Source organism: Crocodylus siamensis, chromosome 9, assembly GCF_052110815.1.
Source record: "Crocodylus siamensis isolate JL-2025a chromosome 9, ASM5211081v1, whole genome shotgun sequence".
Classification (NCBI taxonomy): domain Eukaryota; kingdom Metazoa; phylum Chordata; order Crocodylia; family Crocodylidae; genus Crocodylus; species Crocodylus siamensis.
The window spans coordinates 60467164-60494627 of record NC_143403.1 but is presented as its reverse complement, the minus strand read 5'-3'; the positions used below and the strand labels follow the sequence as shown (position 1 = coordinate 60494627).

Genomic DNA, 27464 nt, shown 5'->3' with positions numbered 1-27464 from the left:
TTGATTGCTAATATACAAGTGATATATTCCCTTGCAACAGCAGACAAAAAAGAGGAAAAGATCCCAAGAGGACATGTATTTAGATCATACGATCAGATTTTTCTTTACAAAACCACATCGGTTTGTAAAAGAAAATCCATTTGAAACTCTGGATCTCTCTATTGGGTTTTTATTAACATAACAGAATTATGGATTTTTGAAGATTAAAACATGCCTTGTTCTTAAATATAAAATCATTTAATTTTTTTTTTCATTTCATAGCAAATGTCCTCCTTAGTAGCTGATTACATGGAATCCCATGGCACAAGATTCTTAAAGAAATGCATCCCAACTAAAGTTGAAGAATTGGACAGTGGCAAACTTCAAGTGTCCTGGAAAAATGCTGATATGGGCAAAGAAGAAACAGATTCTTTTGACACAGTGATATGGGCAGTAGGTAAATTAGATCATTTTATTTTCTGTTTGTAAAATGCAGTGTTGCTGTCCTTTGTGTTGTGGGAAGATGAACAGCCTGCACTTTTCATGATTAAGTGCCTGACTATTAATTCTCACTCTTATGCTTTACTTGATCAGATACAACCTAAAATTTCACTTCTCTCGTATTTTTCAAGAGAAGTGCCATTTGCTTTAGGTACCTGTGAACTCTGCTTTCTCATTTTCTGTCCAGTACATTACCTCTGCTGCAGTGCTCATCATCTAAGGAGGTGATGGAGAAAATGTTCTTTCTAAGAACCCAAATGCATTATGTGGAATCTGGTAGCTAAAGGTGCTTGTGGATCTTAGCCTTCTATGAAAGAAGATTTAACTACCACAGTCTTACTTCCATTTCAATATAGGGTAAGAGTGTGCATGCAGGCAGTTACTGCAGGGTAGCTACTACTCCCTTTTACCCTGCAGTAAATTTTTGCTCGTGTCCATGCAAATTCTCCCAGTGGAGAGTTCAACTAGCTGTCCTCCACATTCATCACTTAGCTTGTTTGAGGGTGCTTTCTGTACAGAAGCACTTTGTGGTCTCTCAGCCCCGAGGCTATCTACTGGAAATCTAATCAAGAATTAAATAAAGCGTCTTTTCCACCTCTATTAGGATAAATATTACTTTTTTCTGGGCCTAAACTATTGAGTAACGTAGGTACTACAAGGTTTCCAGCGCACAGAATGGGAAAAAATTCTTTCTATGTTACTTCCCTCATCTGTACAACCACCCCTGTCGTCAGTTTGTCTTCACTTGCTGCATTGCTTTATTTAGATTTTTGGCTCATCAGAACAGAGATGTATGATCTCCTGTTTTAGTAAGGACTTTGCCAATATATGGCTGTATATAAAAAAAAAAAATGGCTAAAGCCAGGAATGAAAAGCTGACTAACATAGGACATTTTGCAGACCAGAGTACTGTGTTTAATTCCTTACCCTCTTTTTTCTTAGATATTGCGTCATAAAGGTTAGTGTTCTATGGGAGTAAACATGAGGAATAGAAATTAAATGACTTGCTGAAGGTCATCAAGTACATCAGTGGCAAGAATGGAAATAGGAACTGGGTCCCCTGATTTACTGTACTTTGTGCTGCTGAGGAGACCAAAGCTGACATCCATGTGGTTCTTTCTCCTGGGTTAAATCAACATTTTATATCCTTTTACATCCCTGGAACAGAAGGCAAAAAAAAAGTTTATTCCATATATGTCATGGTCAGTTTTTTGTTCAGTTTACAATTTTACACTCCTTCCAGGAGTCTGATGGGTTCTTTTAACATTCCTAGAAAACTGCACACAAAATAAGTAATTCCTGTTGCATGATACTCATCAAAGGTGCCGGTGTTTGCCAAGACCAAAAAGGTTGTGGCGTTTAACAGTTGTGACAAGCCTAAAACCTTCAGGAAAATATTCAAAAAATGAGATCATTCCATTTTTCAAAACCATGTGTTTCCCAAATACCTTATCTGATTTCCTCAAACTTTCCAGTAAAGTCCTCCCTTGAGTATGGTCACACCTGTGAAATTCCAGGTGGATTTCCTTATTTTTAGCACTATTAAAAATTCAGATGATATAATAAATCTTGCTTTAACTTTAAATATAATCTTAGAGCTAACTATTACTGCAAGTCATTTGCAGTGTAAATGTAATTCACATCTTGGGTTCAAAGCAAGACTAAGTGTTAAACAGTAGTCACATGTGAGAGATTTAGAATAACTATGCTGTTATATTCTGGAAACTGAAAACTAGTCATTTTTCCCCTCCTTGGTGTTTATGTTTGCAATCTGCCTTTTAAGGATTAAACACATTAACAGTTAAAGCTGGTTAATTGATGTGTAGTCCATATGATTCATTGTTTTTCTATGTATCAACACACCCACGCCAGGTGTCTCAGATAATAGACTGGGAAACTTAGTGGTGTTGAGGATTTCCTGTCTGCAGATGTGCCAGTTACAATGCTGATTGAAAAAAGTCAGCTTGTAGAGTTAGCTAGAACTCAGTTGCTAGAGTTAACTAGTTGTATCCTGAATTTAGAGTAAACATTTGGTTATTTAATTTTTACAGACACCTCGTAGCAAAAAACTAGGACTTTATGAATATTAAAACATAGAATATATAAAATATGATGGGTGGAACAGAGTCCTATTTTGCTACATAAATTCTAGATACCTGTTTCTTACGGGGAATGTTAACACCTTATTTGTGCAGTTTATCTGCTTTGCTAAAATTCTTATATAATAAAGGGCTTAGTCCGTCTGTCTGTCTGTAATGTTCTTGGAGTGCCGCTATGATGGAGGGGATGGCGCTGGCCTCTCCCTCAGCCCCCCGCGCTCCATCCCTGCTGTCGTGGTGGCGCTCCGCTGCCTCTGAGGAGCAGGGCAGTGGGGGGGGGCAGTGGCACTGGAGGCAGCGACATGGGGTGCTGATGAGGGGGGTGGAGGGGACGGCAGGGCAAGCTCCCTCCCTCCCCCTGCTCCTGGGAGGTGGCAGTGGTGGTGGGTGGTGGTGCTCTGCCTCCCCCCCCCACAATCATTCTTTTCAGGCAGCTTGCTAGTATATATATCATTTGCCAATTTGTCAGACAGGATTTCCTGTTTGAGATCTAGAAATTTTAGTTGAAGATAATTGTATTTGCTTCCTATTCTAAAATGCTGGGTGTCCTGTATGCTGCTAAACAGTTTTAAAGGCATGGAGGGGAGATTGTATTTGGGTCTTTTTCACTACTCAGGTCAGGGTTGTGATACCAAAATAAGTAATGGCTCCCTCAAAAAATAATGTGTCACCTGTATTGCTGACTTTCTGTGCAAATCCTTCCTCCACCACAGTAACCGTCACCATAGTGCAAATCCAGTCCTATAGACTTCCCATACCTGTGTTCCTCACTAGGATTCCCTCTGCCCAGCACCTCCTGGAGTCTTGAGTGAGGCACTTCAGCAGCAGTCATGGGGGGTGATTTTCCTTCCAGCCTCTAGCTGTGGGGTGTCTGGTCACATAGGTAGTAGGTCCTGGCTTGCACAGGGCTTGGATAGCTTGGATTTCTTCAGTATATGAAGACTCTTCAGTGAGGGGTTGGGTCTCCTTTGTCTGGTGGAGGTCTAGGGGTTTTTCTTGGGTAGTGTTAAGGGAAGAGGAAGCAGGGTTCTGCATTTTTTCCCAGTATTGGCCCTTCAAACTCTGCCAGGGAGGTTCTGGTGGAGGGAAGAGCAGTAACTGCAAGACCCTTACTTAGTGCAACAGCACTGTCTCCAATTGCTCTTGCATTTCTACTGCAGAAGCCATTGGGGTGCCGAAGCAATGCAATCCCAGCGTGTTCCTGGCAGCACTGGCAACATTTGCGCGAGAGAAGGTGACCAGTGCCTGGCTGTGCATGGTCTCAGCCTTAGAGGGGCCTGTCAGCTTGAATGAATAGGGTCCCCTGGCATTTTTGTAGCTGCAAAACAGGATTTTGCTGTCTTTTATTTTGTTTTTTCCCTCCACACTTCCTCTGCTCCCTACAGAAATTCCTGTTCACCTTGCATGTGCCATTATGCACAGGGCTAGGATATGTGGGAGGGTCAGTGAGGTACTTCTTGGAAATTCACCCTGCATTAGCTATCTTATTTCATATGATAGAGGAAGGAAGTGCATAATTAAAATATAGATAGATCCATCGATCTTCTCTCTAGACTTCTTCTGTTGAAGCGATGCCTAGTGGCTTATTCCTACAAATCATGATAATCACCCAGAATCGGTTTATGTTTTCATAAGAGAAAGTGCTAGAAGTTTTTTGTTTTGTTTGGTGTTGCTTTTGTAAAAAAAAAAAAGAAGAAGAAGAAAAATTGGATTCTTTCCATACATCCAAACTCCTGTTTTCTTATCCAAGAGGCTTGCATAAATTGTTTCCTTTTGGCTTAGGTAGAACTTGTTCCGTAGTGTTTTAATTACCTCTTTCAAGTTTCTTGCAAACAAAAAATTAAACAGTATAAAGTTTGCATTTGGACTTTGTGATAAGATGAAATGGGCTTCATATGACATCAGTTTGATTGAGTAGGGCAGTGGTGCCTAATACACTGTTGATGGGAACATGAGAAGCATAAAACAGAGGAAGATTTCATGTTTAGTCTCTCAAAAAAAAATAAGTCTCCTAGATGTGGGCCATTGAACCACCATTTTTCAAGCCTCTGTGCTTGCTGCTGAGTTTGTATTTACACTGTGCTGGCATATGGGGCTTTGCCCTTGAAATAAAATCACCTTTGCTATAAAAAAGAGTTATACCTGAAGCTCTACAGGAAACTGAAAAGTATCAGGTGGTGCATACTATATGCTATCAAGCACTCTGCCTTGCATTTCAGACCGTGGGCATAAAACAGTTTTTTTCCTAGCCTGTATGTCTGAAGAAGGATCATTGGCATTTGATATTAAGAAAGGTAGTTATTTTTTTCCATGCTTTTAAGTGGTTTTTTTGTGCTACTTTTCTCCAAACCTTACAATTGCATCAATTTGGATTAACCAAAAAAAAAAGGCATAGAAATTTTGCTTCAGAGCTTTGCTTTGATAAGTCCCATATGGTGAAGCATTGCCCTAAACTTCTGTGGCTGTAACCTTGCCAGGTCCCTGTTGGAAGGGGATGGGATTAGGAATTCTCTTCAGGGACAAAACTTGCCATCAGATTCTTAACCTTTGAACCGTTCAGTGGAAATAATGTGCCTCGGTTAATCTCAGAAAGCTCTCATCATTAAGGCACTGTGGTTTGCTAAGAGCTTGGGTCTTTTGTTCTGCATTCCCGCTATAGTTTTTATCTCTTCCTTGTTAATTTTAATTTATAAATATCTTAGTAGGACATGATTTCAGCATTCTCCTGCTAAAAGTTATCACTTCCATCAGGTGTTAATCACAGACAGCCCATTTTACTGACAGGCACCAGACTGTTTTACACAGAACTGTTCTTAATATGCCTGTTGTGAGAGGGGCTTGGATGCTGCATTTTGCTTCTGATCTTTGTTTAATGTTTAAATATGATGGCTCTGACACTTGATACATGCTAGGTACAGTAGCTACTACAGTCCTTATTTACAGTACTTGCTAGGACATGTGATAGAGCATACTTCTGATGTGTGTGAAAGCATTGTGGAACTAAAATAGCTAAGACCTGGTGCAAGTTGATGAACATTCCCTGCATGAAGCCTCCAGCTACAAGACAGCGCAAAAACACTGTTTAGTAGGAAATGATCCAAGATAATTTCACGGTATCACTAAATTGAATGTTGTAAGTGTTTCTAGCCCTTTGCCTTCTGATTGACCTTAAAAGCTTAAAATGCACGTAAATCAATCATGTGGACTGCAACATACTTTTTTTCCCCCCCCATTATTCCCCCCCTAAAGATCACAGATTACCTATCCTGTGATTGGACTGTATGTCCAACAGAACTAAGGTGATATGTCCCTTGACTTCTAGTTTCTTGGAGATACCGAGTCACTTCACAACTATAATAGTCAGGCCAAGGCATCACAGATGGCACTAGGACACCCAACTCACAAGCAGTTGCTGTGTTAGCTCCTTTGTTAAATAGTTGATATGACTTTTCCCCACAAGGAGAGGGAGTTCCACACCTTAGGAAACAGTCTGATTTGGGAACCTCAGTAAGGGGTAGTCACAACTCTAGCACTGACTTCATACTGTGGCTTTTGCTAAGTTACTTAGGTACCTAAATCCAGAGGTGCTGAGAACCCAATGGGTGACATTTTCAGAAGCACCTTTGTGACTTGGGAGTGCAAGTGCTTCTAATCCAGGGGTGGGCAAAATACAGCCCACAGGCTGGATCCAGTTGCCCAACAGATTTGATTTGACCCACAAGTGGACAGCCACCAACTAACTGGATCTGTCCTGTGGGTGGCTGGTGGTGCCAGGCAGCTGGGTGGCACTGTTTCCACCTAGCAGCATCAGGCATCAGCTGTGGACCCAGGCAGGGCTTCTGCCACAGCAGGCAGGTGGTGGCCTCAGCTGTGGATGCTGCCAATAGGCTTAGGAGCCTGGATACAGAACCTGCCAGTGGCATCCACAGCTGACACCGCTGCCCTCCTGAAGTGGTGGAAGCTCCTGCCCAGAGCCCTGACACGGAACCTGCTGGTGGTGTCAGCTGTGGACCCAGGCAGGAGCTGCTGCCACGCTGGGCAGGTGGCAGCGTCATCTGTAACATCACCGACAGGATCCGCACAGGGGCCTGGAACCTGCTGGCTGTGCCCACAGCTGACGCCACTGCCCAGCATCGCAGCAATCCCTGCTTGGGTCCATAGGTGACAACACTGGCAGGTTCCGGGTTGGGGCTCTGGGAGGAAGCTTCCACCATGGCAGGAGGGTGATGGCATCAGCTGTGGATGTCACTGGCAGGTTCTGTATCCGGGCTCCTGAACCTGCCAGCAGCGTCTTTAGCTGACTCCGCTGCCCTCCCACTGCAACAGACTAGAGCTCCAGTGGGTTCTGGGAGGGGGAGAGAAGAGACCGAGAGAGTAAGAGACAGACACGGATGTGGCCCTTGACAGGTCCCCAAAACGCATTAAGTGGCTCTTCAACCAAATTAATTGTCCACCCCTGTTTTAATCAAAATCCTAAACTGCTTAGAAACATCTGAACATCCTACCCCGTAATCAGTATTTTCCTTTTTTTTCCCTTCGCTGAGGGCCAGGTGTCCCCAGCTGACCTTCATTAACCCGTATTAGTTAGCTGTCTACAGCAAAACATTGTAGTAGCAGTGGGGTTTGAAGGAGGAATGCATAGTGGCCTCAAAGAGTGGTTCAGAGAAGTCGTCTCCTGCCTGAGCGCAGTGGAAGAAAGGGCAGAGACTGGGGAAGACAGGGGATCCAGACTCGCTGAGTAAAGGGGGTGAGTGGCCATGCAGTAAAAAAGCAGAATAGATGAGTAGCAAGGGAGACATCTGGGAGCAAGTAAACTTCACTTTACTTTTATCCTCAAGGAAAATCTTGTTTTATCAGGAGCAGGTGGCTGTGGGTTTTCCTACGTGTTTGTTCTGTATTTACATGGTTGTGCCCATTACTACGCCTTCTGACTTGGTATGTCACATGTGGCGCCTGTCAGCAAATTGGTCACAGCCCAGTGCTACTTGGCTCCGATTTGCTGTGGGGACAGCTGGCTCCAAGTGCTATACAATGGGCGACCTCACATAGGTCAGAGTCGCATCCACATATGACCAACCTGATGGTGGCCTGAGGGGGCTTACGTGCATTTTCCAGCCTGTGGGCTGGCATCATCTTCAAGAAACCGCTTGGCTGAGGCTTGTCAGATTGGGGCAAAGGACTCTGGAAAGCCCCAGGGGAATAGAAACAGCCTGTGAGGTTATAGGTATATAGATATAGGTTTTCACCGCTTGGGTTATTTAATTTCTGATTAGAAGTGAGATCGTGGTGTTTGTTCATGTTTACTGCAGAGTGGGTGGTATGGTAGTGCACAAGAACCAGCAAGCGGGAGTCGGTATCTTTTTCCAGGTGGGTGGGATAGTGTCGTGCAGTGCTGATGAGTGGGGTCTACTGAAATCAAGTCGGCTGCCAGCTGATTTTGCGGGCAGACTGCAGAGCTGGCAGCCATGTTCGTGGGCCGAGCACAGCTGGCCCCCCTACACCTCTGGCCGAGGGGTCCTGGTATTCCCTCCCTTTGCTGCTGATTGGCTGCAAGAGCTGTCTGCATGTGGCCCCACCCCTCATCACCAATTGGTGGAAGGGCAGAGCCATATGATAGACAGTCCTTGCAGCCAATGAGGGGCAGGGGCAGCAGACTTTTTGCCATGTTGGCAGCCTATCTCCTTGGGGCACAGTGGCCACAAGCACTGCTGACTCCCCAGAGGAGGCCACCATTTTATTTTTGTTTTTTCCAGGGAGCCTACCAAAAGCATGCAGCCTGTACTTTTTCGTGGCGCCTGCTCAAAATCGTGGCTTTCATGAAATTGCTATTTCAATAGGTCCCTAATCGCTGATAAGTGTTAAGGTCAGTCCTGTGCCTTAAGTCTCATTGTTCTTCGAAGTTCAAGGTGGCGGTCATCTTCAGTGCTTGAAAAGCATGTATGTGATCTTGTAAAAGAGCCTCTGTCTCTGCTTCAGGTGGTGGTTTGACGTGTGGGCTGAAGTTGCTTCCTCCTTGGAGGAAGCTGTGAACAGATACTTTCCTACAATTATAGTTGAAAAAAAGAGTTAACTTAAGAGCAGTTTATCAGAAACACTTAACCCCGCTACCCTGCCTTGCAAAAAAAAAAATGTTAGCAACGGACTTGATATTGCAGATGCATAAATGTGGGGAACTGTCAGAATTTGCTAAATTTGGGATTTAAAATTAATTGAGCCACTTGGACTGCATGTTGGAGAAATCATTAACTAATAAATCTGATCTGAAGCAAGATGAATTAATATATTTCAAGTTTGTGAATATGAGCCAATAAAACTTCAGCTTCTCTTATAAGTAATGTTTAGGCAGTGACGCTGGAGGTGGATAAGAGTTGCACATTGACCAGCAAAGTGTATTTTATGTAATTCTTTAGCTATTAATACCGAGCTATACACATGTTAACAGAGATTGGAATTGAAAGGTTAAATGTTACCCTGCAGATTTGATAAACTCAGCTGTTGTTTTTGTCACAGCTCTTTAAACTAATCTATTGACAGGGTAGGGGTTTTTTCCCAATGCCCTGCCATTGCGTGCTAAGCTTTCTCTTGGCTCTGCCTGGGCAGGAAAAAGGGGAAACTAGAAAACCCCATTAGCTGTCCATTTGCAGAATATCCAGGCTTTACTCTCAATACACAAAGAAATACAACGGTAGGAAGTTGTTTCACATCCGAGCCAAGATAAGGTCCTAGAGGTTTATTATTTTTGTTGCCTGATAGCATCAGGACTGGGGAGCAGGGGGCAGAGAAGGAACAGCAGATCAACATCCCATGGGGACAACAGAAGGGAAGACAGACAGATAGCCAAGTGCCGAAAGCTTCAGTCAGTACTCCCAGAGGAAGTGTTGGTTTCACCAGATGAAATTAATACACAGAAGTCTTTACAGAGGCATTCAGATGTGACATTGTTTGGGGGGCCTGGCTATATGGCAGATGTATAAAGCAGTGAATCATATGTTTACATATAATTAGATCTGCAGTGACAAGCCAGGTTTTCCTTTTGTTTAATAATTTCCTACATTAACATCAAAGGTTTTGCTTTTTTCATAATCAAAACAATTTTCCCTTTTTATTTTGCTTTGCTATAGCTCTACATTAACATCAAACAGAAAACCAGCGTCCCACGCAAGGGGAATATGCTCCTGTTCCCTTCCTCTAGAGGCTCCAAAAATGGATGCAGCTATAATAGCATAAGGAAGTTTCCCTCATTTGTATTGCTTGTGCTGATCTCCTGTGTGATCTGGTTTGTCCTTGTAAATTTTGCTAATGCTTGATAACGTGATTCTGCTCATTGCTTTTCCGTTAATTTATTATTTATAGTATGGTAGCACTTTGGAACTCCAGTTGGGAATCGGGGCCTGTTATGCCAGACACCATGCAGACTGCCCAATAAAATGTTATCAGGCTTTTCCTAGAGAGCTTCCTGTGGTCTTTTGCAACTGAGGTTATTGTCCTTATGCTTTTTCTTTAATTGGCTGCATAATTTAAAGATACATCATCCACTTAAATTTATTCCACAGTAAAAACTGTGTAAAAAGCAGCTTTTATAAAACCTAGGGGCGAAGGAAACTACTACACATAAAAAAAAATCTACGTTCAAGAGTTGTTTTAAAATGCACCCATTCTCATCACAATCCTAGGAACTTGAAAGTGAGATTGACTTTACTGACTGTTGTTGTTGTCCATGCTTAATGAATTATGTGATGTATACAAAGAGCATCAAGTCACAAAAAATGAGGATTTTTATTAATTATATCAGTTTTAATATTTTGCAGTTAATAATGAATAAAAAAAATCTGTACAATATATGACTTTTAAGTCAGCACTCTGACTCTATAAGGTAGTATTTAAGCTGCCTTTAATGTAGAGGCAATTCAGTTATAAACAAAAGTATGCACTGATGTTACATTTGTTAACTGTAGTTAATAATACGCTATAAACAACCTTCTGGTTTCTACATGCTATAGAATTGGGTGGCAGCTGACAAGTTGTACTATAGATAACTTTCTTTACAATTGTTTAAGCAAAGGCACTAGTAATGAAGTTAATGTTTTATTTTCACAAAAAGAGACTCATATCAGTAATTTCCATTTAAAACTTTGCCACTGTCAAGTACATTTTTTGTTTTCTTTTGGTTGGGCTATTGAATTGCACAGAGTTCTTGGAAACCTCTGCTGGAGAGTGACTGTTTTGTAGATTTAAAGCTGCCAAAGTCTTCAGATATTTTTAACTTAAACTTCTTTGTTTCCTTAAGGTCGAGTTCCTGACGCTAAAACTCTTAATTTGGAGACAGTTGGAGTGAAAATGAATTCTGAAACTGGAAAGATCATTGTTGATGCCAGCGAAGCTACTTCTGTTCCTCACATTTATGCAGTTGGAGACATAACGGAGGTATGATGTCTACATAAACTATTTTACAATAACAGAAAGCCTAACTTTGTTCCTGACTAAAAAAACCTAGCATCTCTGATGGCGTCACGTTTTAGGCAACCCATGGCATGAGTGCCAGAGTGTGGCACTTGAAGGCATTTTGCTTGGCATGCATGCCTCAGGGCGGATGGCAGGGAAGGGGCCAGGGTTGTGCTGCTTCAACAAGGATAGGGCACCTAGTGGCTCCTCTGCCATCCGCCCCAGGCACGCCAACGTCTTACAAGTTGAGGTCAATGGTGTTTTCGGCACCCTGCCCAAAAACATTGCTGACCTCTGCTTTAGTGTATGTAACTGTGTTTACGCCTTTTCTATTTTGTAAGCTGCAGTGTTTATGCCAGTCACCTAAACCAGTAATTTTCTTGAGATAGATCTTATGAAGTATTTCAGTACCAGACATTATGGTGGATGATTATCAAGGAAATTCAGGTCAAAGGCTGCTAATAATATCTTTAACACTTTAATTATTTTTCTCATTTTATTTGTATTTGTTCAAATAAATGACTTTGTTACCCATGAATGCTGAGTTAAAATATATGTAACTAGTTGAGCTGACAGTAATTCTCTAAAATGATGTGGAATGATAGCGAAAAATTCTGTGAATATTTGTTGCTAGAGTTTTGTTGGTTGATTGTGTTTAATCAGACAAACTACACAGTGCTTCCAGTTTCCTGCTATGAAACGCTTCTGACAAAAGTACTTGCATCTTTGAACCTGAAATTTGGTTGCTCCAAACACTTCTGCTCATGACTCTGTTATTGATGCTGTTCTGCAAATGATCAGCTCAAATCAACTTAGCTGCTTGGCAATTCATGGCAAGAGAGTGTAAGAGGTATTAACAGACCTGAAGCTCATTCAGTTATTAATTTGAACAAAACAAGTAGTTGTAGATTCTTTCAGTGTTGACTGGAATAATGGTCCTAGTCTTGCAAAGTATAAAATTCTTACAGCCAACACTGTTACACCATCACTGAAATTAGTAACAATTGAGTGCAGTGGTTCTTTTCCGGATTGGTTTTGATATATGAGAGAGATTTTTTTTAAAGGTGGTAGGTAGAAATACGATTATGACATCTAGAGGATGCCTACAGTGTAAGTCAAGAGTTACGTACCTCATGACTCTGCCACATGGGAACTAGGCAGTTCCTTCTAACTCTTCCAGGAGGTGTGACGGGTTATGTAATGTCCTTGGATAAGCCCTCTGCATTCCTCACTGGGCTCTGAAACAGCCAGAGACGCTTATGTCTCATAAATTTACCTGTCCACCCTTGACCCCTTCCCCTCCATCTTGGCTCCATGTGTCCCTTCCTATCCATCTCTGATGTCTCCTTGAGGATGACCCTCTGCTTCCTTTTTTAAACTGTCACAACTGAACTACTACTTTTTCCTCCTAAATCTTTTCCCCTTTATTCATCACTGTTGACAGCCTTGCTGTCCTTCTCCACCACACAGATTCATAATTGATTTCTTCCTTTCTTCAATTGTCACGTACACACATGCTGTCTCTGTGACACTTCTAGAAATCTTTTCTTTCCTCTCTGTATCCCAGTGCCTTTGTCCAGTCCTGGTTCCTGCCATGGTTGGGTCATCTTCCTTCCTAACTGCTCCCTCTCATTTACTTGAAATTCACCAGTAAGCGTCAAGGTCTCTGGGACCCTGATGATGCTTGCTTCTATTGCTGGGTCTACTGCTAACCTGCAGTGTTCCCTATGAAGAGACACTTTGCCTCATATGCTTTCCTTTTTCCTCCTACCCTTTTTTCTGTATTTCACTTAATTTAACTTTCTGGCTGGATGCTTCTCCCCTTTCTCCAACCTTCATCTTGCTGATGAAAAATATTGGGACTTCAGAAGCTTCATATGTGTAACACTGACTCGCACTGTCTTTAAATGCTATGTGTCCTGTCTCAGTTTCCTGCTTTTATCTATCCTAATGCTGTTTGTTAGATTTAGATTGGATTATCGGGACTCCTGGATAGAAGTGTATCCAGTACACAGAGAGGCAGAACTCTATTTAATTAGACCTGTGCAGATATGATGGGTTAAGTTCATGTGTAAGTACAGGAGACCCTTGCTATTTGCGGGGAATACGTTCCAGAGATCCCCATGAATGGCAAAATCCACAAATACTGACAGGGCTCCTGCTTCCACACCCCCACCTCCATTGTTTGCAGGACTCCTCTGCAGCGCCTGGGGACCGACCCCTTCCCCTGGCCGCTCCGTGCACTGTCACAGCTGCCTCCGGGGAAGATTGGATTGTTGAGTCTTGGTGGCTCCCAATAACATGAGACATAATGGGGTAATATATTCATAGAACTGAAACCCATAAGAAATCTCCATTTAGTCTGACTTCCTGCATGGTACTGACAATGGAATTTGACAACAGGAATGTTGAAATTTTTATTTCAGTGCTTAACTATGAAAAAAATAGAATTCATTCACATAGTAGAAAATGGGAAATGCTGTCATCTTAGGGAACTGTCAATGAAGCAAAACTGGTGTAGTTGCATTTCTTTAGCATGTCTGAAATTCCTATGTACTCTGAAATCATCAGTTCCACATACCAGCAGTGCCTACATGGCATTCAAGTGTGTATTGGTTGAAAAATCTTTGAACGATATAATTTTGATGGGAGGAAGGAGGGCCTGTTTGAATGAGACTTTTTCAAAAAGGGACTGAGGAACCCACCAAGATCCTGCTTGTTGTGTGCAAATATCATTGTTGTTACAAGTAGAGTTTGCCCAAGGTCCCTGATCTGCTTTTTTCCTCCCTCTGTTCTTGTATAATGTTCTACCTATTTTTTTTTTCTTTCCCTGGCTGTTCTCCCAACCCAGTAATTATCAGTCCCACATTCCCAAATCCTACACTGCATAGCTATAAACTTGTTGCCATCTACTAAAAGCTAAACTACAGTATTCAGTTGGACATCGTAGAAAGTTGATCCACAAACAAAACCCCACTTGCCTATTCATCAAGGACAGTTTCACTTGGTGCTAATATGGAACTATGCACAAGGTAGCCTTGCTGTTTCCTTGTTTGGAGAATTAGATCCTAATTCATTTGAACTGCTAACTTGAATAATTTTTTCAGGGGTCCATCTGTTGCTCTTGAAAAGCTTTCTTAGCCCTGAGTAAATGGCTTTTTTGACTGGTGTGAATTCCTCATTTAGGGTTTTTTTTGTTGTTGTCAGTAATCATCACTGGGGAAATCAGCATGGCAAATGTATGCAATAATTTTGTCAGGCTGATATATGTATTAACTGTGTTTGTTAAAATCCTTTCTCCAGTATCATGCTTGCTGAAGAACCATGCTAAGTGCTATAAAAGAAGGTACTCTTATAAGGAGGGCTAGTATACATTCAAGTCACTTGACATCTGTCTTCTTTCAAAGGGTGTTATAACAAAGATCTGTAATGGGGGTGGAATGTACAGTATGTTGCTTTAATAGAGGGTTCGGAATAGAAATTAGACCAAAAAAGAGGTCGTGTTAGAACAAATATACAATACATCAAAGCTTTTTAAATTCTCCTAGGAGACATCTAGTTTGAACGTCTAATACGTTGAAGGATTCTTATGAACAATTCATAGCAATAATAATAACAGTGTAGCTCTACACATGATTGCAAAGTGAATGCTCACTCCAAATATTTACCAGGCAAGGTCTTAAAGGCATTGCATTATGAGAAGTTGTGCTTTATCTGCATGGATGTTTTAGTAATTAGTTGAGTTTTATGGAATGCATAGCAGTGCTTTCACAATTTTATCTTTCGTTCCAATCTTCTATTCATTTCTGGAATGCCAAAACAACATCTGTATTTCCTGCTACAGAAGTGATTGGCAGCCATGTTTCAGGCAAATGTGTGCAAGAAAAAACAAATGACAAATTTCATCTGGTAAATGACATTTACAGACTTGAAAGTCAAAATACTAGGCTTGAAAAACCGTAACTTGATGGTTCTTGGAGAGAAAAGTGTAGGTTTGCAGTTTCATGATTTGTCGTGGGTTGTGCAGAAAAATAGGTTAATCTCCACTAATGAGTAGAATACACAGTACTTGTGCATCAGGTAGGTGCAAGGGCTTATAATGCCATATTTCTTGGCTTTGTCTTTTGGCAGTTGGTACAATGAGCATTAATGGAAACTGGAAAAAAACTTGCAATTCAGTTGATATTGCAGGGACACAGAAATGGCTACTGATGCATACCAGATCTACTTACAAGGGCTGCGTGAAGCTTCGGTCCCTGATTCAATTCAGCAGAGATTCAGCCTAATTCACCGTCTGAATCTCCGAATCGAATCGGGAGACCCTTTAATCTCTCTAAATTGAATCGGAAAGATTCAGAGATTCAGACATAGACACAGCTTTAAATGTTTCTTCTACATACCTCAAGGTACCAGGCAGCTTGTGAATGCTGCAATGCTGGGGTAGATGGAGCGTCCCATGCGAGCGTGGGGGGCGGGGGGGTCCCCAGTGTGCTCAGCAACCGACCCGGAAGTGGACCAGAAGCACTTCCGGGTTCACTGCCAAGCACCTGGAGGCCCCCCCTGCACTCCTGTGGGACGCTCCATCTGCCCCAGCATCACTGCGTTCACGAACCGCCTGCTACCTTGAGGTATGTAGAAGAAACATTTAAAGCGGTGTCTGTGGGCAAATCGCTGATTCTCCGACTCTGCGTCAAATCTTCAGATTGAGCCGAATCAAATCGGGAACAGCAATCCGAATCAATGAATTGAATTGCTGTCCTCAATTTCAGGCTGAATCTCAATCGAATACAGTTCATTTTGCATACCCCTACTACTTACCCATGTTCAGCAATTTCAAAAACTGGGTAGGAGGAAGCAGTCAGCTAGTCTTATTAGGTGAGCAGACCTTTTAGAGTAATACATATAACCTTAAAAAGTTTGTGTGGGTCAGCCAGGGAATCTGGCTGTTGGTATTTGAAGCCAGTTTTTAAGGTTGTCAGTTGCCAGGGATGCCGGGCAAGTTGAGTTGTGAAAGTTTTGGAGCGGCCACCTAACAGTGCTGTGTGGGAATCTGAGAAGCCTCGACTAAAATGACAGCCAGATCATCCAGCGTTTCAGAGTTATTTTTAAAAATGTTGCTTTGTCCCACCAGAACCCTTCCAGCTACTGCTGCTTCGATCCCTCCATGTCATTTCCCTCCACAAGTTCTTGATTTCTTCACCTTCCCAGACAACTTCCTCCTTGTGCCTGTTCCTTCTCTGGCTCCTTGCCCTTGCCTCAGATGGTCTTGGAGCTTGTCTTGGTTAGATTTCGGGGAGGGGGCGTTATTAGAACTTCCTACCCAGTCTAATGCCCATCTTCATATCCTAATGCTTGCTCACTACCATGCTTGGACCTCTGAGTGGTTAGTTGAAATCCTCAAGTTTCTGTCTCTACCAAACACCTCTTGGAAGATCCTGATCTATATTTGCCTTCCAGCTGAAGCAGACTTTGTGATCTCTTCTCAGGGGCGCCCAGAGCTAACACCTACTGCAATAGCTGCAGGAAAACTGCTGGCTCGGCGTCTCTTCGGCCAGTCTTCAGAACTGATGGATTATGACAGTGTGAGTTACTTTTTCCTTTGATTTTTCTTTTTATTGCTTAAAAACAAAGCCTGCCACACCTCTAAATCAGTAGGATTCACTTTTTTAATATGGGGACCAAGCTTTCCAGGATGAATTGGTGAAAACAATACTGTGCATTTGTGCAGTATAACTAGAGTCCTTTTCGCTGTTGCCAAAATTTTCCTTAGAGCTACTTGGATGGCAGAAGCCTTTGTCATCTAATTCAATGGAAGCATTTAATGGGGTTTTTTGGGCCATGCAGGTACCCACTACGGTTTTCACTCCTTTGGAATATGGCTGTGTAGGACTGTCAGAAGAAGAGGCAGTGGGACGTTATGGAGCAGATAACACTGAGGTACAAAAAAGATTTTTAATTGGATGGAAGGAGCCTAAGCATTACTGTGGAGATGGCAACTTTCACCTCTGTAAGATGTGATAACTGGTAAAACTGATTAGTAGGACCAATTGTTGAGTGCTTGAAAAGTTGAGTAGTTGAAAAGATGGAAAGGCAGTCAAAATGATGATAGCCATGAAGCTGAGTACTTGAAAAGATGGAATGTGTTTATTTCAGAGAGGGCCAAGACTTTTAAAAGCAGGGGTGCCATGGGTAGCTTGAAACATTTTCACTCAGTCCCTGGGTATTTTTAAGCACTAGTTGCTATTTTTAATGGTACAATCATCATTAAGTAACTGTGATATCTTGTTGGGTCTTCCAAATTAACTGACCCAGACCTTTATTTACCTTTCTGATGCCTCTGAAAAATACTCAGATAAACAGAGTGATGCTATAGTTGAGTGATTTGGCTAGTCCCTGGTCTGCTGTATTTATGCCTTCCAGATTGAAGAGTATAGCTGCTTGAAGAATACAGTCACATGCAGATAGACTTTGGATAGTTGTGCTTCGATGCACCATTGCTTGAGGGTGGGGATGGAATTGGGGGTGAGGGGAGAATCCAGATTAATTGCCTCTGTTTGACTATAGCACTGTTATAACAAATGAAGTCTTCAGTGAGCCATTTTTGTAAATAAATGCTAGAGTATTGTTATTTAGCTTTCACAGAAAGCTGTCTAGATCTTACTTCATACAATATGCAATAATGCAAAATACAGTAATTAACAGCTTTCTCATTTACGTCTATTCGGTTCCTTTTCCCCATGTCTTGTGTTGCTGTTTTATGTTGCCTTTTGTCTCTCTAATCTGAAATTCAGTGTATGCATTAAAATTGACATCAGACTTTCTAGTGTTTGATGGTAATGCATTGATTTCTAGGTTCTAGCACCAACTGGAACAATATAGATTGTCTCAAAACTATTGTTCTTGTCCGACTCATGAAAGCAGTGTACTTGTATAGTGCATTTGATTGATTGAGCCCTATCTATAGGTGAGCCTGAGGTACTGACACTTACTGGCATGTAAGAAAGAGTTGGATTGATAGGCTTAAATTGAAACCTGAGGCAAAATCAACAGTGAAAAGGTAACATTGTTTCCTAGGTAGTCTGCAGAAATTAGCCTTAGGTTTAGCCCTGCAGTTCATGATTATAGATACGGAGAACTTGTCATTCTTTGTATTTTCTACAAACTGTTATTTACCTTTATGGCCAAAAGACCTCTGAAAGACATCTGATTGGGGGGGGGGGGGGTGTGCACACGCGTGTGCGTGTGCACAGAAACATACATTCAGAACACCAGAGCTGAGTAGCAAGATTGTTTTTTTTAAAACAAGCTTATCCTGTGAGAAGAATGCATTTCACTCTCTTAATCGTGTTTTCCATGTATTCATTTTTCCCCTGTAACTATGTATCTGGCAAGCTTGAAAAAAAAGAATGCAGTTACAAGTCCATCTAAAGTTTTATTTTATAGCACTGGTGTTTAGAAATGGCAGTCAAGATGATGCTATATAGCTGGTCTTCATATAACCATATATCCAAAAAATAATTTTTCCCCATCAGGTGTACCATGCGTATTATAAGCCGTTGGAGTTTACTGTGGCTGAGAGAGATGCAACTCAGTGTTATATAAAAGTAAGTGTTCTGAACATTTAGCTTTAATTGAAACAAAAGAAAACAAGGCTCTAGTGTGATTTAAGGAGGAGCATTTGAAAGATTGCCCAAAAAAAAAATGTCTCAAGACTGATGGGATCTTTTCCCAATTGACAGACTTCTTTTTTTCCTAACCATTGATTCACAAGTTCAGTGCTCCTCGCATTGTGCTTTACATCTTCAAAGCACTTTACAAATGTTTAATTAGCAGTGCTGGCTGCTGCAACTCCCCTTGATAGATGGCATCTGGGGACTGCTGCTACCTTGTTAAGGAATCATTGAGAATTCGATTTGGATCAGAATATTTAAGACATAAGACATTGTGCATCCCCACAGAAGGCTGTTTCTTGTCATCAGCCAAAATGTAACATTTGAATTGTTTGTTGGAGGAAATACTTTTTTAATGAAAGAAATCGAGTTACAAAATGAGATTAGTGGTTCCACAGCTGCTATGCAGAAACAGAGGTTTCTTGGTTTTCGACCAGAGCTTCAGACCTGATATGTATCTACTTTTTTAACAGTTAATTTGATTATGAGAAAGTTTTCTGCTGCCCCACTTTACTGTATCAAGGAGCTTGACTAAGATAAAGGATGGCATCAGTGGAATATTTTATAGTGGGGGACTAACTTTTTTCCTTGCAATGAGATGAATGTCGTGATCGAACTAGTCCATCTCAAAGTATCATGCTCCTAGCTTACCATACATAGAATATCCCATGCATTTATAACTGTAGGGATTTTCATCTATGCTCTTTGTCAAATGCAGCTGCTTAAACAGTTAAGTAGATTCCCATTTTATGTTTGTCCTCCAGCAAAGAATTGAAGTGCCATTGCTTCTCATATAAACATTGCCAGTATCTGAGAACAAGAAACCAGCAATGTGTCTGCTGAGTCATTTAGCATATAGTGTTCTAAACTTGCTCTCAAAACAATTGAATGAATGTTAAACTTGTTATATCTGAACCTCCGAGGAGTTGTTTTGATAATCTCTCCATTGCTTAGAAGTTTCTTATCACTCAAGTGATGAGTGAATCCCCAGTCCTCATGCAGTCTTAAATAAAATCTGCTTGATCTGCATAGCAAAAACTTTTGGTCTAGTAGAGATTCAGTAGATATTAGTCTGAGAAAAATGGGAGGCTGACCTGTATAAAACACTTCAAAATGTGGTTCTGGAACACAGGTGAGTGTTCAGTGAGTCAGGAGCCTTTAGAGTCTGTTTCCTACAGCAGATTTACCACTCTTGGCTTCCTTTTAGACGCAATTGTTTCTAAGACGCATTGTTTCTATGGTACTTTGCCAAATGTGGTTGCCGTCAGGGTTCATTGACTTAATTATGGCATGTCCTTTTGGTCATCAGTGCCCATTCTGAGCCAGAATGATATTATCCTGAGGCAGGTATTGGACCTCACACAGCATGTATTGGATATTACCCAAGTAACCAACCAAACCACATTTAATTTTGTTCAAATTATTCTTCAATGACTCCATGAACTCTATAGGATACAGATAAGCCTAAATATTAGAATGGGGTGGCCTTAAAGCGTTGATTCAGAAATAGGTTTAAGGACATGCTTATATTTTTCAAATGTCAGTTGGATTAAACATATGCTCAAATTCTTTTTTCAGTAGGAATGGCTTGTAGAATTGGGATCTTGGGGTACTCTAATTCTATTTTACCCAGTCTTTTGGCCTATCTTTAGATTTTTCTAAGAAAAGATCTCTTTGCGGTGAATTGTTTTCAGATGGTGTGCTTGCGAGAAAAAGAGCAACGACTTCTTGGCCTTCATTTTATTGGACCAAATGCTGGTGAAGTTATTCAAGGATTTGCTCTTGGAATCAAGTAAGTACAAAAGAATGTCTCTCGCTTCGAAAACTTGTGTTTTAGGTTACTGTAAGATCATAAATGATAGCTGCTTAATTTTGGCAACACTATAAAGAATCAGTGTTTTTATATTACTTTTGTGTAGCATTACACATTTTCACTAAAAATAGTGCCATTCTTTATTAATATATACTGGATGTAGTTACAGAAATACTGAATATACTTAGGGCACAATGGAAACAAAGTAATATTGCAGGACCAGAAAAACTAAAAAGTCAGTTTGTGCATCCACCTGCTAACTATGGTTTCTTCACAAGGAGGATTCTCTCACTAGGGAGGAAGTTGTCCTATAAACAAGCCATTTTTTTAAGTCTATTGTTACATTTGGCACAGAAGACCTCCATTATACCTGTTCAAGACTCCTTTTTTCTGCTTCGTCGATGTGCCAACTTCAAGGGCCTGATTCAAGTGTAACCTAAAATGAGACTAATGACAACTCCTCAACTAACTGGAGAGGACAACCTGTAATGAATTCTTATACTTTGGGGTATAAGCTGACCACTAATTGAGAAGGCAAGGAAGACAATTCTGTAGGGCAGGAATCAGAGAACAAGTTACTTCATCATTTTCCATCATGCACTTTCCAAAGCACTTAATACCAGTGTAACTTCCAGGACATGAGACTAAGTAAACTAGTGCCTGATCTAGATTAGGAGGTTTTTTTTCATTGAAGCAGGGACAGTTTTCCCCTTCCAGCTGGGTGTACTGCCTTCTCCTTGGTCCTGGCCCCTTCTGCTCCTTTGGAGTAAGGGATCAGAGCTGTTCCAGGGTCCTCTCTGATAGCACAGAGCATTACCTCTAGGCTTCTGATGTACGATAAAAATCATTCTCATATGTCCCTTTGTGACTGATTTGCTTCTTCATAAATGTTGATGTATATATTTAAATTATTATAGAGCTTCACTCCACATTAATTTATAAAAGAAAGCAAACTCCATGGCCTGAGAAACACTTGTGAAGGTAATATTAATTTGCTGTCCTCAGTGCCATTACCAGATCATTGTGGAGTTTGTAGGCTTTTATTTGTGAGTGACTAGCACAAATGAAAAGCAGAAAAGATTGGGAAGGGAGGACCACAAGCATAATGTGAGGGATATCTCAGAAATCACTGATTGCAGTCCACACCAAGTACACATATTTCCAGCATGTGTTCATTGTCCATTAATTGCCAGTGGTACAGATTCTAGAATTGTAGTTTTTAGGATATCATTGTTTTGAAGTTTTATCCAAAATAACCATTGCAAAGGAAGTACATGAAGAGCTTTTTTTTCGGCCTTGCCTGAGGGGAGTCAAAATGCTAGCTACCACAAGAGGTTTTCAGAAGGTCAAGCCCCAGTATTGGTATGTTATTATATTTCATAGCTTTTTGCAATGTAGAATACACCCACGGTAGGTATGAACCTTTTGTCGAATATTAGCTCTTATCTTAATCCTTCTTTAAAAGGATGATTTTGTTTTCCACATTCTACACCCTGTTAACACAATGCAACCTGCCATGATTCCCCTCTATGGAGATTTCTGGATGTGTGAGACACTAAAAGAAATTTCACTTGTGACCTTGGACAAATCACTTAATTTCTCTGTGTCCTAACTTTTCATTTATCAAAATGAAAATGATAATTGTTCCTTTCCCTAAAAGTGTTATGGAGGTTTCCTTTCCCTAAAAGTGTTATGGAGGTAAGTTCTTCACTGCTTACCCTACTTCTTTCAACAACCTTGAAAGAAATGGTTTTGTTTTTGTTGAGATGAGAAAAGCTGTTGTTGGAACAGTACCGTTAAACCAGGAGCAGGCAATTATTTTGGGCGGAGGGCCGCTTACTGAGTTTTGGCAAGCCATTGAGAGCTGCATGACAGGCAGCCAGGAAATATTAATTTTCCAATTTTTTAGGGGCCCCACAAGCCAGATAGAATAGCCGGGCGGGCCGCATCTTGCCCACCCCTGCTAAACACAGCTCCTCCATTGGCTCTTACTGCATGGAAACAGGGAAAAATAACTCCAGCCTAGCACTTGAAGCAGCAGTCTGGATACTTGTTGCAGACATGGTGCAACTTCACTTTTCCTATGATCATTTTTTATAGATGTGGAGCTACATATTCACAGATGATGAAGACAGTTGGCATCCACCCTACCAGCGCTGAGGAGGTAACCAAGTTACATATCACAAAGCGCTCTGGCTTGGATGCCACAGTCACAGGCTGCTGAGGTTAAGTACCATCCCTGGAGAGAAGAAAAAGGAGCACACAAGAGAACTGACAAGGAAAAAGGGCATCCTGGCAGAAACAGCTTTGACAGCTGCTGCCATTTCAGGCTTCACTCCTTTAGTTTGGCAGCAAGAAAGAAACTTTAGTTTTGCAGCCAGACTGAACCTCTCTGAAGAACTGCCCAGACAACAATCAATGCACTGCTTCCAAAAATCCTATTTCCCTGAAGCATATCATTTCTGAAGTGCCTGGATCCTGCTGGAGGTTAAAAAAAAAAAAGGGGGGGGTGGGGGGGAATCATTGCATTTTATGTAAAAATGTATCTTTGTGCTCATCGTTCAGCATCTGAGGCCAGCTTGAACAGATGTCACTTGGTTTATACCACTAACCACTGGCAAATTACTTCCCCCTTGTGGGCATGTTGAACCCTCAGATAAGTGCACGGTCAAATTGAAGCGGCTTGTGGTGTGCTCCGAAGAGTGCCAGGAGCCCGTCTGACAGGATGTGGGATTTTGACAGCCAGAGTCCGCCCCAGAGAACACCTTACTGCTGAGGTTCATCTGTGGGGAGTAGCAGTAGTTCATCAGGCTGCCCAAGGCTCTTGGGTCCTTTCAGTTTTTATTAGGTAACAACCACCACTTCCTCAGTCGCATCTAGCAGAGTGACTCGGAACTGGTGCTGATCACAAGAGTTCCTAGTTAACACATCCTGATAGAAAGCAAACCCTAATATGTCTAGCAGTCATCATTGTTTCATGGAAACATACCGGGTATAGGAATTGGTAGCAGAGGAAAATATGAAGTGGCCGTTTCAGCTGTCATGCTGTCAGATGAATTTAATGTCGGCAAAGGCAGAGTGTCCCAGAGGAGTCTGGCAGATTTTATTTAACAGTTTGGAGACTTGGCTGATTAAGCTTTTCCAGAAAGAAGCTGGTTTTGGTGGTTAAGTTCCTGCATAGTTTTTAAATTGTTAATTAATTTCAGATCAAACTGAATTGAAACATCACACGCATCATTGATCCCTTGCCAAACACTAAGCAATGTTGAAACATTGGATTCAAACCTAGAAACACATGAAGTTGTATTGGCTGTTCAGTGAGCTCTAGTCTTTCAGCAATAAATAGAGATCTGGTTTATATGATACATTTTTTAATAGATTTGCATTGATAAACCAAAGCCCCCTTAAGCTCTGACGAAATTAACTTGGGAGGAGAGGGAAAGGAATTGGATTAAGTTAAAAAAAACAAAACCAGAGAAAAGGTGCGCCTGTTCATAGCTCACTTTGAAGATGCCTATATGCAAGCTGGTCTTTGAGGATACTGGCCAAACTTCCTGAAAGTAAGAAAACATTCATGTACTGTGAGCTGCTGCTTATTTTTGTGTTGGCCAGAAGGGGGAGATGCTGGCTAAGCTGTGGCAATTGAAAGCGAGACAAATTAAATAGCAAAGCTTCTTTTGCAGGAAGCTGTTCTACAGGTAAATAAAACCCTTAGGATTGGATTCCAAGTTGCAATTTGTTGCTCGTATTTTGATAAGCACAATCAGTTATCTACTTAGTAGCCTTTAAAATAGAATAGAGCATGTTGGAAAGGGAGGCACAAGCTACTATTCTCTGGAAGGAAAGACCAAATAAAAACGAGTCTTACTCTCTATTTAGAGCAGTAGTTTTGCAAGTCAGTTTTGACAGTTCTGCATAATTCCTAAGGACTGTTTGCCACTTCACTATACCTTTGGCATTTTGTCTTATGCTTGGAGAAAAGTCAACTTGGTTGACTACTTCACAGCAGGCTACACTATAAACCAATGGTAGATCTGTCTCAAGTTTTAAATATTTCTTATCATCAGAATTGTCCCTGTCTCAAAAGCCATTGGAAAATAGCTTCTGGAGTTTGATCAGACAATATCAAAACAAATTTAACAGTACTTATCAACGTGCTTTCAAAGTGGTATTAAAATATGTTATTTTCAAAGAGCTGACTGCATTTAAAAACAACACGATCTTAGCTGCATTGTTTCCAAAGTTTCCTCCTGCTTCTGCTCTATAAAAGGAGTGATTCAAGGAGTGATCCTGTTTGATTGAATGCAGCATGTGGCATTTCTCATCATACCTGTTGATTTATTTGATTCTGCCCTGAGATAAAGTCTTCAGGCATTCAGTGTAGAAAGAATGCTTTGCAAACGGAAATCTGTTTGGAATACTGCCTATTAGTTACTGTTCCCTTCAGAAAAAAAAAATGTTATGCAAGTGTCATGTTCACACATGTGGAGTCAAAAACTCTATCATTCCTTTAGTATACGAGGGTGTTGTGCAGAAATATAATTGTGTACCTGAAATGCACCACTGGTTATTTTTAAGGCAGAAAAAAAGACCACATAGCAAACCCATTCTTTCCATGTATTTGAACTGTTGAGCATTTTACTCTGCATATGTCTTGCACTATGATAGCAGCCCTCTGCTGATTAGAAGGGATATGTGTGTGTTGAAGATTTTTCTAGTGAATCCCCCCATTCTAGTGAATCCCCCCATAGCACCAGCATTGTTCCCTTTAACCATGTGGCAGGTTGCTGTTCTACTCAAGTTTTACCCATGCATGTGACTGGATGTATTACATGCCAATGGAAGTGGGTCCAGAGGGAAGATGAGTTAACTTCACTCCTATCACAAGACTTGGGATGGAAACAGTAGCTTGCTGCACTACAACCAGCGAAGAGAGCTGGTGGGAAACTCTCCAATGTCTTGTGTGGGGTGTGAAATTTTTCCATATCATCGCTGTCTAAAGTAACCTTTTAATGGGGTACTTTTTGTTTTTAGAATCACGAAACTGAGTCCATGAAAATTGATCTTGCCTCTTGAATTGCATCCTGGCTCTGGGCCTCTACTTAGTGCAAGGCATTGTTGCCCATTGAAATAAATCTTGATGTACCTTCGTGCCCACATAGCATTGATGTCAGAATGAAGAGTGAGGTAGAATAACTGAAATGAGCACGATTGCTCTTATTTTCCTGATGGACTCCTTGTGTGTGCTCCGGGGATGGCCTTTTGTAAGAAAATGAGCCTGACTAATGCCAATTGAAAGTGTTATGTATGCTGCAACGTATCGAAGATGTGAGCTGCAAGTATGTTTAAATACAGTTGGGCAACTTTTCAGGATGCCAGCTAATGACGGCTTGTTTGTCAAGCCACACAGTGGGGTAAACAAGTCTGATGAATTCTGGCTGCCTATTAAATATATCTGATCCTATTATTTATTGTTACGTTTAAGATTAATAAAGAATGATTTTTCTAGAATGTGTCAGAATGTCTTTGTTTAATTTCTTTTAAATTTCTGATCTGTGCTTATTGCAACTTTCTCCTTCACATCTCAATAAAAAGTGGGACTATTTCTGGTGACAGGGAAACCAAAAATTTAAAATCAAAGTAAATGCCTTGAACCTGGAGTCATATATGGCTCTTCTAGGTAAAAACTACCTAGGGCTTCTGTTCTTGAGTTGGCACCAAGAAGCATATTGTCATGATTGTATATGGAAACTCCTACATGGTGACCCTATGTTTTGAATTTCCTGGGAGGTTTCACTATAGTCTGTGGCTTTGAGAGAACTAGTAGCTCCCTCCCTTTTATTTGAATTCAAGCGGTGATTAAAAAGCAAACATGTGGGCATCAGTCTTGAACTTTTCCCCTTATAGTTTCACAAACTATTTTAATCCAGATTAAATAACAATTAAAGAATAATAAAAACATGCCTGTTTAGGCCAGGCTTTATATGACTTGGTAATTCACTATTCTGCATAATTTGAATTTAAAAAAAAATGCACCCAAAGGACTTGTTTATGCTTAATTTGCCATTTTAACTGTTTGCATGGTCTTAAAAGGGCAACCCTTTCTGTGTGGATGTAATTATAGCAGGATGAAAGCACTTATATATATATAATATATAGCTTATTTCAGTTTGGAAACCAAAATAAGACATTCTAGTAGAAATACTTCTGTACTCCTGTGCTAAGGTTTTTACTGGAATATCTATGCTGACAAAAAAACACACCTTCAACCAACCTAATTTCACCAGAAATACTCAAGTTTAGACTAACTGCTAGGATTTTCCATGGCCTGAACGCGTCTTCAACCATCCATCTCTTTTCAGTAAAGCACCAAAGCCAGTGTCTATAGTTTGCCATGGCTAAATCCCAGTGAAATCAAAATGCTGAAATGTGTTTCCTTCTATTAATGTTGATGATTACAGCAAGCATTTTAATAGGAATGAGTGCTAGTAAATGTCTAAAGGTCTTGCCAAAAAAGCAACTTAGACTTCAGTTATTCAAAATATGAAGGACACAATAGACATTGAATGTTAATCATTAAATATGCACATATAGTCTTATTTTAAACAACAGTGTTTCCAAATAAGATGCCTCTCTCCAAGCTGAATGTATGACTTGTAAAATACATCCTGGCATTGATTGTTCTGTGCTTTGCATTAAGAAAAAAAAATGTATTTAGTTTTTTTTGTGAGGTTGGTTATTTATTTATTTATTTTTCTTTTCTAAAGCTCTTCAGACAGAAAGGTACAACTTCTACATACACAGAGGTTCTAGCACCAAACTTTAAAAATTATGCTGGAGGTTAAAAAAACGGATGCTTTCTATTAAAGCACTATGCAAAAGATTTGGCATAATTACTTAAATTGGTTACAAAAGAATTAAGCATTGCTATCCACAAAATGTCATGGAGCTAATTATATT

The 27464-nt window shown here is 40.8% G+C and overlaps 1 protein-coding gene across 1 annotated transcript in view; it reads left to right on the top strand.

The window, feature by feature from the left end:
* Nucleotides 1-26011, top strand: part of TXNRD2 (thioredoxin reductase 2) — a 42396-nt gene extending 16385 nt beyond the window's left edge. The window contains exons 11-17 of the mRNA XM_090062554.1: nucleotides 262-436; nucleotides 10867-11003; nucleotides 16508-16603; nucleotides 16866-16958; nucleotides 18554-18625; nucleotides 20386-20483; nucleotides 22605-26011. Of these exons, the coding sequence (XP_089918680.1) occupies nucleotides 262-436; nucleotides 10867-11003; nucleotides 16508-16603; nucleotides 16866-16958; nucleotides 18554-18625; nucleotides 20386-20483; nucleotides 22605-22734 (801 nt within the window). The 3' untranslated portion in view covers nucleotides 22735-26011. The remainder of the gene's footprint in view (nucleotides 1-261; nucleotides 437-10866; nucleotides 11004-16507; nucleotides 16604-16865; nucleotides 16959-18553; nucleotides 18626-20385; nucleotides 20484-22604) is intronic.
* Nucleotides 26012-27464: the final 1453 nt, after the last annotated feature.